This window comes from Nerophis lumbriciformis, linkage group LG30 (genome assembly GCF_033978685.3).
Source record: "Nerophis lumbriciformis linkage group LG30, RoL_Nlum_v2.1, whole genome shotgun sequence".
Classification (NCBI taxonomy): Eukaryota; Metazoa; Chordata; class Actinopteri; order Syngnathiformes; family Syngnathidae; genus Nerophis; species Nerophis lumbriciformis.
In genome coordinates this window covers 17614940-17627842 of record NC_084577.2, presented here as the reverse complement: position 1 = coordinate 17627842, position 12903 = coordinate 17614940, and the positions used below count along the sequence as shown (strand labels likewise).

The 12903-nt window shown below is 37.8% G+C and overlaps 1 protein-coding gene across 6 annotated transcripts in view; it reads left to right on the top strand.

Moving 5' to 3' along the window:
- Nucleotides 1–854: 854 nt before the first annotated feature.
- Nucleotides 855–12903, top strand: part of trip12 (thyroid hormone receptor interactor 12) — a 68456-nt gene continuing 56407 nt past the window's right edge. For 5 of the 6 annotated variants that reach the window (XM_061925689.1, XM_061925688.1, XM_061925687.1 and 2 more), the window contains exons 1-2: nucleotides 855–1002; nucleotides 11029–11175. In XM_061925689.1, the coding sequence (XP_061781673.1) occupies nucleotides 11078–11175 (98 nt within the window). In that variant the 5' untranslated portion in view covers nucleotides 855–1002; nucleotides 11029–11077. Of the gene's footprint in view, nucleotides 1003–1714; nucleotides 1793–11028; nucleotides 11176–12903 lie in introns of those variants that run through there. The other variant, XM_061925684.1, reaches the window with a different exon arrangement.

Sequence of the window (12903 nt, the reverse complement as noted above, 5' to 3'; positions counted from 1 at the left end):
GAGCCAGATGAGGTGGTTTGGGCATCTGGTCAGGATGCCACCCGAACGCCTCCCGAGGGAGGTTTAGGGCACATCCGACCGGTAGGAGGCCATGGGGAAGACCCAGAACACGTTGGGAAGACTATGTCTCCCGGCTGGCCTGGGAATGCCTCGAGATCCCCCGGAAGAAGCTGGACCAAAGTTTGGGCTTCTCTGCTTAGGCTACTGCCCCCGTGACATGACGTCGGATAAGCGGAAGAGAATGGAAGGATGGATGGAATATTCATCAATATAATTTTACCGTTACGCTTAACTCAGATGTAGAAATATATAAATGAAATACATGAGTAAACAATGAGAAAAAATAAAAGGTCAGGATTATATTAAAGTATACAGTGCTATGATAATGATAAGAATAAGAACATAAACAGGGAAATATCGCTCATACCATGCAAGTATTTACCCAATACCGATATTACGCGAGTGTTGAAATCGATTCCTGTATCGACTCGCCTCTTCACTGACAAAGGTAAACAGGAAGTGTGGCAAATGACCACTGACCTTGTTGTTTTTGAAGAGAGACTCCTTCAAATCCACGATGACTCGTATTCCACACTTTTGATACGGACGAGAAAATGTGCATTTTGTATTATTTGATTTATGGAAAATCAATAACCATCAGTACGACTGAATAATAACAAGTACTTTATGTAAATTAACCGATAAACCCACAATTGCAATGACAACTTGTATATGTGACCCTGTCAAAAAATACGATTAAAATAAATTATTATCCATTGATAAAACGTTTAAATTGGCGAAGTGGTTTCATTTGAGGGCTGTTATTACGCACAGGCCGGAAGCTAAACTCGGAAGAAACTAGTCCCCTGCGCGGAGGAATCGGGCGGATGTATATCCCAGTTGCGGGCCGCTCAGCTGATGGTAAACTAGCAGCCAAGGCTAGTGGAGAGAAAAGAGGAGCTGGTGCACTGTCTGTTACAACTACAACACTGGAAGAAATAGGTAACAACAAGAACACAAAATGTATCTTTTTTAATGACATTTACCTCAACTGCCTCGAAACGTTTTCAGAATATTCATAATCGAAACATAACTGGTTATGATCTCGAATCTCGTATCTGCTTCCCTGTTTTTTTTTGTGTGTCTAAAAGGGTATCAAGACTCCATTTCGTGTTACCTTACGTGAACGCACTTTTGATTTATTAGCTCAATATGACACCTTCTCCCCCCCGAATAAATGCGTTTGTTTACACAATCCAACCGAGCTGACAAAAAAAAAAGGCAAGCTAGCGACAACAAGGCAGGCTAATACAGATTAGCTTGTGTGCTCCGTGCTAGCGCTCTTGTTTGATTTGTCAAAGCTCGGCGCTAGCCATCGCGCACACGACCGAATCGGGGTCGAGGTCGGTGTGTGGAAAAACGGCTAACCGGGTCACGGTTAGTCAAGTCGCGATCGGTTTGTGTCAGGCTGCTTGTTTGCGAGTAAACAAATCGCCAACGCGTATACCGCGTACGGCTAGGCTAGCGTTAGCATGCGAATCGGGTTTTTTTTTACAGTCTCGACTACTAGGGGTGCTTGGGTGTTTGTTGTACAAGATGTGGTAAGTTCGAGTATTGACACGTTGCGTGTGCGGCTCAATCTTGTGTCTGCCTCTGAAACATTAAAGACAAACGCCAGTTGGCGTCACTAAGAGTCGGGCATTGGCCTTCTGTCAGCTCGGGAAACATCTTAGCTCGCTGGCTAGCGCTACTTGTGAGTTACACATTCGCATTGTCGCCGGTGGACGACATGGTGGGTAACCGTTTTGTTTTTCATGATTTTTGTCTCCCGTGGTGGGTAAAAAATGGCAACATGACGTGGGAGCTAAGTTGTTGTCAGCTGTAGCACGCAGTCAATACAACAAGTTCGCTAGCTAGCTAGCTAGCTGTATGCCATTAAATGGCTTTTAATACCGCCGTGTTCGACATGTAAGTCTACCTGAGAGTGTTTGGTTTCACCTGTCGTGGCAATTCCTAAGTATACCACAAATAATACTCGCTATTCACATTTATAAGTGAGTTTAGGTTGGGAGCTAAAAAAAAAAAAAAAGGTGACATACCGGTGCGTCAACTACGCATTTTCATCTCTGCTCCAATTTAGCAGAACAAAACGTTCGCCTTTCAGCGACGTGTCGCGATATACTGGCTCAAATCCAACTTTGCTCAGGGATTTGTGCATGTTTTTTTATTTTGTTGGGTTTTTTTTTTTACAAAAGAGACCGAGCCCAAAAAAAAAACATTTATGTCACCAGCTAAAATGTGCTGTAGACGTCAGAAAGACACTAGGCCTCGCTTATCGTGGCTTGGATAAACATACTCGGTTGTGTTGAATTAAAGTTGCTCTTCGATGTTGCCGAACACGTGACAAGTTGGCGTGAAGGCAGAAAAGGTGAGCTTTGTCCACTAGAGTGGACGCAAAGGGCAGGGTGTACTGTCCGTGTGGGCCTGAAAGGGCCCTGGATTAACAATTGGTAGTACAATTGGACATGCTAAAACGAATCAAACTAAATTATCCTGATATATTTACAGTAAAGTACAGAAATAAAACAAAGAAATCACAAAAAAATGAAAACATTACAGTTTTTCATCCCATATAAGCGTGGATGCAAGTGGTTTACATTACGCAAAGCTGGTCTTGAGCCTAATTGAAGGATTATTGTGGCAAAAAAACAAATTAACAATCGACTTTAATTTAAAGACAGTATAAGTCTGTCATCATGTTAATAGTAAATAGTTTAGTGTTTTTCATACTATGTTGTTTGACTAATTTCCCTTGATCGATCCTTTCTTAACATTCCACACTACACAATATTGTTTATATATACTATGATTTGTGCTGATATTGTATCAGATTAATATCGGTATTGGCCAAGTCCTGTCGTAGCAATTCCTAAGTACACCACAAATAATACTCGATATTCACATTTATAAGTGAGTTTAGGTTGGGGGCTAAAAAAAAGTGATTTACCGGTGTGTAAACTATGCATTTTCATCTCTGCTCCAATTTAGCAGAACAAAACGTTGGCCTTTTACCGACGTGTCGTGATATACTGGCTCAAATCCAACTTTGCTCTGGGATTTGTGCCTCTTTTTATTTTGTGTTTTTTTACAAAAGACACCGAGCCCAAAAAACATTTGTCACCAGCTAAAATGTGCTGTAGACGTCAGAAAGACACTAGGCCTCGCTTATCGTGGCTTGGATAAACATACTCGGTTGTGTTGAATTAAAGTTGCTCTTCGATGTTGCCGAACACGTGACAAGTTGGCGTGAAGGCAGAAAAGGTGAGCTTTGTCCACTAGAGTGGACGCAAAGGGCAGGGTGTACTGTCCGTTTGGGCCTGAAAGGGCCCTGGATTAACAATTGGTAGTACAATTGGACATGCTAAATCGAATCAAACTAAATCATCCTGATATATTTACAGTAAAGTACAGAAATAAAACAAAGAAATCACAAAAAAATGAAAACAATAGTTTTTCGTCCCTTTTAAGCGCCGATGCAAGTGCAAAGCTGGTTTTGAGATTATTTTGGCCAAAAAACAAATTAACAATGTACTTTAATTTAAAGACAGTATAAGTCTGTTATAATGTTAATAGTAAATAGTTTAGTGTTTTTCATACTATGTTGTTTGACTAATTTCCCTTGATCTATCCTTTCTTAACATTCCACACTACACAACATTGTTTATATATACTATGATTTGTGCTGATATTGTATCAGATTAATATCGGTATTGGCCAAGTTCTGTCGTGGCAATTCCTAAGTATACCACAAATAATACTCGATATTCACATTTGTAAGTGAGTTTAGGTTGGGGGCTAAACAAAGGTGACATACCGGTGCGTGAACTACCGGTACACATTTTCATCTCCCGAGCTGCTCCAATTTAGCAGAACAAAACATTTGCCTTTCAGCGACGTGTCGCGATATACTGGCTCAAATCCAACTTTGTTCTGGGATTTGTGCCTGTTTTTTTTTATTTTGTGGGTTTTTTTTTTACAAAAGAGACCGAGCCCCAAAAAACATTTATGTCACCAGCTAAAATGTGCTGTAGACGTCAGAAAGACACTAGGCCTCGCTTATCGCGGCTTGGATTAACATACCCGGTTGTGTTGAATTAAGTTGTGCTTCGATATTGCCGAACACGTGACAAGTTGGCGTGAAGGCAGAAAAGGTGAGCTTTGTCCACTAGAGTGGACGCAAAGGGCAGGGTGTACTGTCCGTGTGGGCCTGAAAGGGCCCTGGATTAACAATTGGTAGTACATTTGGACATGCTAAATCGAATCAAACTAAATCATCCTGATATATTTACAGTAAAGTACAGAAATAAAACAAAGAAATCACAAAAAAATGAAAACAATACGTTTTTTCGTCCGATAGAAGGGCCGATGCAAGTGGTTTACATTATGCCAAGCTGGTCTTGAGCCTAACTGAAGGATTATTGTGGCCAAAAAACAAATTAACAATCGACTTTAATTTAAAGACAGCATAAGTCTGTCAAAGTGTTAATAGTAAATAGTTTAGTGTTTTTCATACTATGTTGTTCTCTGACTAATTTCCCTTGATCGATCCTTTCTTAACATTCCACACTACACAATATTGTATATATATATATATATATACTATGATTTGTGCTGATATTGTATCAGATTAATATCGGTATTGGCCAAGTCCTGTCGTAGCAATTCCTAAGTATTGCACAAATAATACTCGATATTCACATTTATAAGTGAGTTTAGGTTGGGGGCTAAAAAAAGGTGACATACGTCAACTACGCATTTTCATCTCTGCTCCAATTTAGCAGAACAAAACGTTCGCTTTTCAGCGACGTGTCGCGATATACTGGCTCAAATCCAACTTTGCTCTGGGATTTGTGCCTGTTTTTTTATTTTATTATTATTTTTTTTTACAAAAGAGACCAAGCCTAAAAAAAACATTTATGTCACCAGCTATAAAATGTGCTGGAGACGTCAGAAAGACACTAGGCCTCGCTTATCGCGGCTTGGATAAACATACTCGGTTGTGTTGAATTAAAGTTGCGCTTCGATGTTACCGAACACGTGACAAGTTGGCGTGAAGGCAGAAAAGGTGAGCTTTGTCCACTAGAATGGACGCAAAGGGCAGGGTGTACTGTCCGTGTGGGCCTGAAAGGGCCCTGGATTAACAATTGGTAGTACATTTGGACATGCTAAATTGAATCAAACTAAATCATCCTGATATATTTACAGTAAAGTACAGAAATAAAACAAAGAAATCACACAAAAATGAAAACAATACGTTTTTTCGTCCGATGGAAGTGGTTTACATTATGCCAAGCTGGTCTTGAGCCTAACTGAAGGATTATTGTGGCCAAAAAAACAAATTAACAATCCACTTTAATTTAAAGACAGCATAAGTCTGTCATAATGTTAATAGTAAATAGTTTAGTGTTTTTCATACTATGTTGTTTGACTAATTTCCCTTGATCGATCCTTTCTTAACATTCCACACTACAAAATATTGTGTATATATATACTATGATTTGTGCTGATATTGTATCAGATTAATATCGGTATTGGCCAAGTCCTGTCGTGGCAATTCCTAAGTATACCACAAATAATACTCGATATTCACATTTATAAGTGAGTTTAGGTTGGGGGCTAAAAAAAAGGTGACATACCGGTGTGTCAACTACGCATTTTCATCTCTGCTCCAATTTAGCAGAACAACACGTTCGCCTTTCAGCGACGTGTCGCGATATACTGGCTCAAATCCAACTTTGCTCTGGGATTTGTGCCTGTTTTTTTATTTTGTTGGGGTTTTTTTTTACAAAAGAGACCGAGCCCCAAAAAAACATATATGTCACCAGCTAAAATGTGCTGGAGACGTCAGAAAGACACTAGGCCTCGCTTATCGCGGCTTGGATAAACATACTCGGTTGTGTTGAATTAAGTTGCGCTTCGATGTTGCCGAACACGTGACAAGTTGGCGTGAAGGCAGAAAAGGTGAGCTTTGTCCACTAGAGTGGACGCAAAGGGCAGGGTGTACTGCCCGTGTGGGCTTGAAAGGGCCCTGGATTAACAATTGGTAGTACATTTGGACATGCTAAAACGAATCAAACTAAATTATCCTGATATATTTACAGTAAAGTACAGAAATAAAACAAAGAAATCACAAAAAAAATGAAAACAATAGTTTTTCGTCCCTTTTAAGCGCCGCTGCAAGTGGTTTACATTACGCAAAGCTGGTCTTGAGCCAACTGAAGGATTATTGTGGCCAAAAAACAAATTAACAATCGACTTTAATTTAAAGACGGCATAGGTCTGTCATAATGTTAATAGTAAATAGTTTAGTGTTTTTCATATTATGTTGTTCTCTTACTAATTTCCCTTGATCGATCCTTTCTTATCATTCCACCCTACAAAATGTTTATATATATATATATACACACACTATGATTTGTGCTGATATTGTATCAGATTAATATTGGTATTGGCCAAGTCCTGTCGTGGCAATTCCTAAGTATACCACAAATAATACTCTATATTCACATTTATAAGTGAGTTTAGGTTGGCGTGAAGGCAGCAAAGGTGAGCTTTGTCCACTAGAGTGGACGCAAAGGGCAGGGTGTACTGTCAGTGTGGGCCTACAAGGGCCCTGGATTATCAATTGGTAGTTTATTTGGACATGCTAAAACAAATCAAACTAAATTATCCTGATATATTTACAGTAAAGTACAGAAATAAAACAAAGAAATCACAAAACAATACGGTTTTCGTATCCAAAAAGGACTAAGGCAGGGGTGTCAAACTCGTTTTCATGCAGTAATGGCTGCCCACGGACATATGTATAATCGCCTCATATTTGTTATATTTATTTTCTAACAGATAACTTGTTTCGGTCCGCAATAGGCAAAAAACGTGTTGGATGTCCGATATAAGCTCCGATGGAAGTGGTTTACATGTGCAAAGCTGGTCTTGAGCCTAACTGAAGGATTATTGTGGCCAAAAAACTAACAATCTACTTTAGTTTAAAGACAGCATAAGTTTGTCATCATGTTAATAGTAAATAGTTTAGTGATTTTCATACTATGTTATTCTCTGACTAATTTCCCTTGATCGATCCTTTCTTAACATTCTACACTACAAAATATTGTATATATATACTATGATTTGTGCTGATATCGTATCAGATTAATATCGGTCTTGGCCAACACTCAAGACTCCAATATGGGTATTGTATCAGAAGTGAAAAAAAAGTATGGGGCATCCCTAATTTCGGTGATTTTTGACACCAACATGTTTGGAATATCCTGCTGCATGATCAGATAATTATAACGTTTAGAAAAAGTGCAATTGCCTGCAAATCTTTGTCAAAAATGAAAGTTAACATTTAGCAATATAGATCAAGTGCTTTATTGACGCAAAGTTCCAGGCTTTCACGGGCCACATAAAATGATGTGGCTGGCCACCTGTTAACTATGGTATTTTATTTTTATTTTTATTAAGCCTTTTATTAAACAGAAGCCTTTATTTTATGTAATGTCTTTTTAGAATAGTGAAGTTAAGATTAAAGCTGCTTTTGTGTATCAGTTGATCAGATCATCATCAGCCTGTTTGAAAGGAACACCTTTGAATCCCCCACAGGAACTGTGATCTTATTTGAAAATTCACCTTTGTCCCCCCCCAAAAAAACCTTTTGTTAATTTGCATTTTGTGCCAAAAATGTGTTAAAACGTAGGGCTCTGCGATATGGCTGAAAACTGTATCGTGATGTAAGTTTTTTTTATATTGGGCAATATCTCTAATTATTGATATTTTAATGACCTATTGAAAATATGGACCTTGATGAAAATGTATTAAATGTTAACGTTTAATATTCAAACATAACTGTTCCTCTGATTATAATCCCCTCAGCGATCAAGGCAGAAAGGGAAGGAAATGTCAACACTACCACGGAAAACACCCAAACAATCAATGTAAACACTTTGTAATAACCTTTTTAAATTGACGTACAAAAATAAGGAGCATGTAAGAAATGATTAATAAAGTTTAACAAAATAATGTAAACAGAGAAACCTGAGAACACAATTTTTTGCATATTTAGTGCCAGGAAGTTATTTACTTGGTCTGTGTAACATTTAATTTGGTCCGTTATTCTTATTCAAGTATGGAAATTAATTAATGTCATTCAGTATTTACTATTTAAATATTATTGGACCAAATTATTATTTTAAAGTAACGCATGTATTATTCCCGCACTTTAGTTCTTGCCTGTTTCTGTACATCCGAATAGGGAACAGATGAGTGTTGAAAAGAAAAAAAGAGCACGGTGAAGCTGATGGTGTATATGATATATGGTCCATCTGGAAAAAATCCAAAAAATTGCTATACCCGTTGAGGGTGACTTCTTTCGCTTTATCGACAATTTCCTCACTTTCTGCTGCACTCATTATTAGTTTTCTTCTCACTCCATGCAGAGAATCAACAACGAGACAGTAAGATGTCAAAACCAAACTTGATAGTTGATACTTTCGCTTGATTGGCTGTTTAACATGTCCCCTCCATTGTTCACTGATTACTTCCTGTTTTTCTAGGTCACCACACCCCGAGTGCCTTTGTTCATGCAACCAACTTTGCTTCATTCTTTCCGGTTTCTTTGGACCCAAAAAAATAATTATATATATACTTAATGTTTTATCGAACACATTTTTTATTGATAACGATTACGTGTCGATTGCGATACATTTGATCGTTTTACCGGTCCAGCCCTAGTAAAATGTCAAGTTTACTTTTGATTTACAGGTACTATGCAAATCAACTGACTTAAAGTGGTCATATTATGATTTTTTTTGTCTACATTTTGGCGTGTGCAGGCATGTGATTTTTCCGTCTATAGTCGGAAATCCGTCTTTTTTATCGCCTTAAAAATAAGAATCAAATATTAAAAAATTGTTTTAATTTTTTTATGACCTACAATGTGTGTTAAAATCTTGATCCGTCTTTTTGCCATACCTGCCAACAACTACGGTTTTCTTGTAATGAGTACGGTTTTTGATAATCCAGTGATAAAAACTAGGGTTTCCCATCAAAAATTATTAAATAAAAATCAAAGCTATGTAGCAAAGCAACTCCACGGGCAGGAGACAAAATATCCGGGAAACATCAATGATGATTGGTTGGTTTACGTATAATATAAGAAAATCCATCATTAGTTGGTTGGTTTACTATGATGAGTGACGATTGGTTAAGATAGGGCACAACATTACGGACAGGCCAATCAGAGGCAAGATAGGGCGGGTTATCGAACCAGGAAGAGAAATCACACAAATGACGACGAGAGAGTCGGAGAAGAGAAGAGGGAATATTCAACATTTATATATTAAAAAAAACTAGTGGAAGATGGCAGAGAATGTATTTTCCTTCGATTTTTCTTTTAGCGTTGTAGACGTCCAGAAAACCCGCAATGCGTCTACTTGGCCTCATTTGGACAAATGTATGCGTCTGGATAAAACGATGCCCAACAGATTAATTTTAGTTGTTTACCATGTAAGCCCAAATCAAAACTGCTCTTGACAAGGAAGACGTGGAATATACATTTAAGAACACATTACTGTGGCAGACGTGATGACTTTTGCTACAGTATAGCCTGTCTAAATGCTTCATTTCATTTTCATTGGTGTTTTAGAACAAGACAGTAGCTGACATTTTGTCCATTATTTCTACTGTTTATATTTCTACTGTTTATATGTTGACATTGAATAGTTGAATCATTTTGAAACAAACACATTGCTGTCTGAGTAATTAAGATATTCACATTAAACATATTCATATCGTTACATCTCTACTTGTAGTCTACATAACATGTAATGGTGGGTCTTTGGTCAAAATTTTGCATAAGATTATGTTTTACAGACTATTTTCAAACCGCTTTCTGAACGTTCATCCCTTCAGGATGCGCAACTTTGTGGGCGGTCTTACAGTGCGTTCCATTTGTACTGAAAGTTGGAATTCAGAGTCAAAATTAGATTTATTGGCCAAGTATGTTTAACACAAAATGAATTTGACTTGGTAGACTGCTCTTTTCAACTGGAACTTCCCTCAAGGTCAGTTTTCTGACTCTGTAGTCAGGCATTCTGATCAGTTGGCTTCAAAGATGTCTATACGCTTCTATAATATCTGTTATTAGCGCTTCTGAGTTTTTGTCACACTAAATAAGCTGTATACAATGTATTGTTGGACGTTTATACATGGTAATGCTACTGTAGTGTACACTACATTTATTTCATGTGGTTCTATTTTGCTATCAATAACGTCCGTTTTCTCTTCATCCACCGTGTTTGAAGGTTGCGGAAGAAAATGCATATTTTCTCATAAGTTGTTTATAATCAGACAAGGCAAGCAAAAATATAACTTTCGTGCATGTGGCCATCTTGATTTCCGACCTCGTAAATGGAACACTTACAACTCTGCTGTGACGTCATTTCTAGCGCCGACTTCCAACTTCCGAGGTTAATGGAATGCAGCATTATGTACGTACCTCCACTTTGACTATGTATTAGAAATGGCAACATCAGAGGATGCATGTGCAAGTACGAGCCAGTCTGCCCCACAACAAGATGATGGAGATAAATGAGGCACTTACTGACTATGGCAGACTCTCACAAAGCTCTTCGGCTAAATCTCTACCATGTATGGTAATATCCGCTGACGTCACACTTGGGGGAAAACGTCTCAATCTGGGCAAATTTCAAAGGGCTTGTTTGGAAGAAGGCAAGATTGTTCTATGAATATCTACACAATGCTTACATGGTTTGATTTCAAATTTTTGGGACTTATGCAGATCCCCAATACACAAAAACAGGTACAAATAGGTAAGAGATGTTGGTTTTGCGTAATACGTGGTCTTACAAAGAAGCAGATACAATCTTTAAATGGGGAGCTTTCCTTACACAGTATATCTCAATCCTGTTTACATGTGTTGATGATGCTCCTGTCTGTCTTTGATTGCAGTGAATGGTAGTGTCTAGAAAGGGTATGTCCCTTCAGGAGAGAGGTGCCAATGTCCAACCGGCCTAATTCCAATCCAGGGGGGTCACTGCGCCGTTCACAGAGGAACACTGCTGCGGCCCAGCCACAAGACCACACAGTCGCAGGAAGGTCAGTGAGACCCCCGTCATTGCTTTATTTTACTAACAGCTGCACCTTGAAGGCCATTTGTTGCAAAATGTGTTTTAACAGACTTAAATATCTATCTAATCTGAGTGAGTTACAGTGGAACCTTCTTAATGGTGAATACAATCCGTTTTGGAACGATGGTTAGTCTAATCATAACGGCAATACACCAATCGGGTCAATCTACTGGACAGACAGTTTTGCGTTACAATTTAACTAGAGTTGCGCGACAAAATGATATAAATGATTAACGATAGAGATTTTAATGTTATCCTGATATCGTCATAATGCATGTTGACACGTTCAAGCTGTCTTCCGCAAATTTGACAGACAAGCAAACAATGCGCACGCATCGCTAGCGGCTGACATCCTTCCACAGTGCAAAGGCATTTCTCATTCAGCAACCCTTGCTGAAAATGGCAGCAGATAAAGTACATTTCTTACAAGTATCATTATCACAGGAGGACGAGAAATATCTACACACATTACACTACACATCGTAGAAGGATATGCTAACCGCTAAGCTAGAGTTTTTGATGTAAACAAAGGTGGGTGGATCGGTAACAAACATGGACAGTAACGATAATAAGTATATAAATCATTATTTGGTTGATACCATAGTGGTTAGATTTTTTTTTTTTATAATCAAAAAAACTTTTGTTGTTTGTGTTTACAATCTTATAAAATAAGTCCCTGGACACAGGATAATTTTAAGGGCAAAAACAAATTATTTAAATCAGAGCCAATAATATAAATAATTTAAATATTTAATTGATATTGTTATATCATCATCCTGCTTTTTTGTCTGATTATATTTTCCACCAAAGATTAAATCATTCAATATACTTGAACATTTTAAGTATCAGCATTGATATGGCCATAGTTGCTGCCCCTGTAACTACATGGTATTGGATGGATATCCAAATTTATAGTATCGGCTAAAACTAATGTGAAGTATTGAAACAACAGAATAATAAGGTTTTATTATATTTTAACACAAGTGTAGATAGAACCATGTTACAACAGTAAGTAACCAGATTTTAACAATAAATTAGTAAATACTATAGATAATAGTTTTGAGAAAGTAATATAACAGGAAATGGTGCAATATTTTAGTACAAATGTCAGCAGCCCAATTAGTAGCCTTCGTAACCCTTTTTTAAATTGATGTGATATGTATCGTTATCGCAAGAGGCTGCAATATCTATCGCAATATATATTTTCCCATTTTTATAGTCTTTGGTATGACTTGGCCGGGGTTTGAACTCACGACCTACCGATGTCAGGGCGGACACTCTAACTCTAACCACAAGGCCACTGAGCAGGTTTCTCAGTGCAAAGATGTGTGAGGAAACTCAGACTGGTGTGCTCATTGGTAAATTTCACTTCTAAATGCACCCCGAGGGTACTTAAGATAATTATTTTAGCAAGTTCTGAACAAATAAATGACCTGCATTGAAGTAAAACACTTACAAAATGTTCCTCTGTGACATTCTGACAATAAAATTGTGTTTGTGTTCAAATATCATGGTCTTTTTTAACTAATAAATTATGCAAGCGAGTAATTTACTGCAATGAATCAAAATTCAAAAGTGTAAGTAGAAGCCACTCATTTTAACATTCCTCAGTGTCATACAAAAGAAATAAGATAATCACTGTTCACTTTGAAGTAATAGGTGTAATTACTTCTCAGCTGAGGCACTTCAGTCAGTC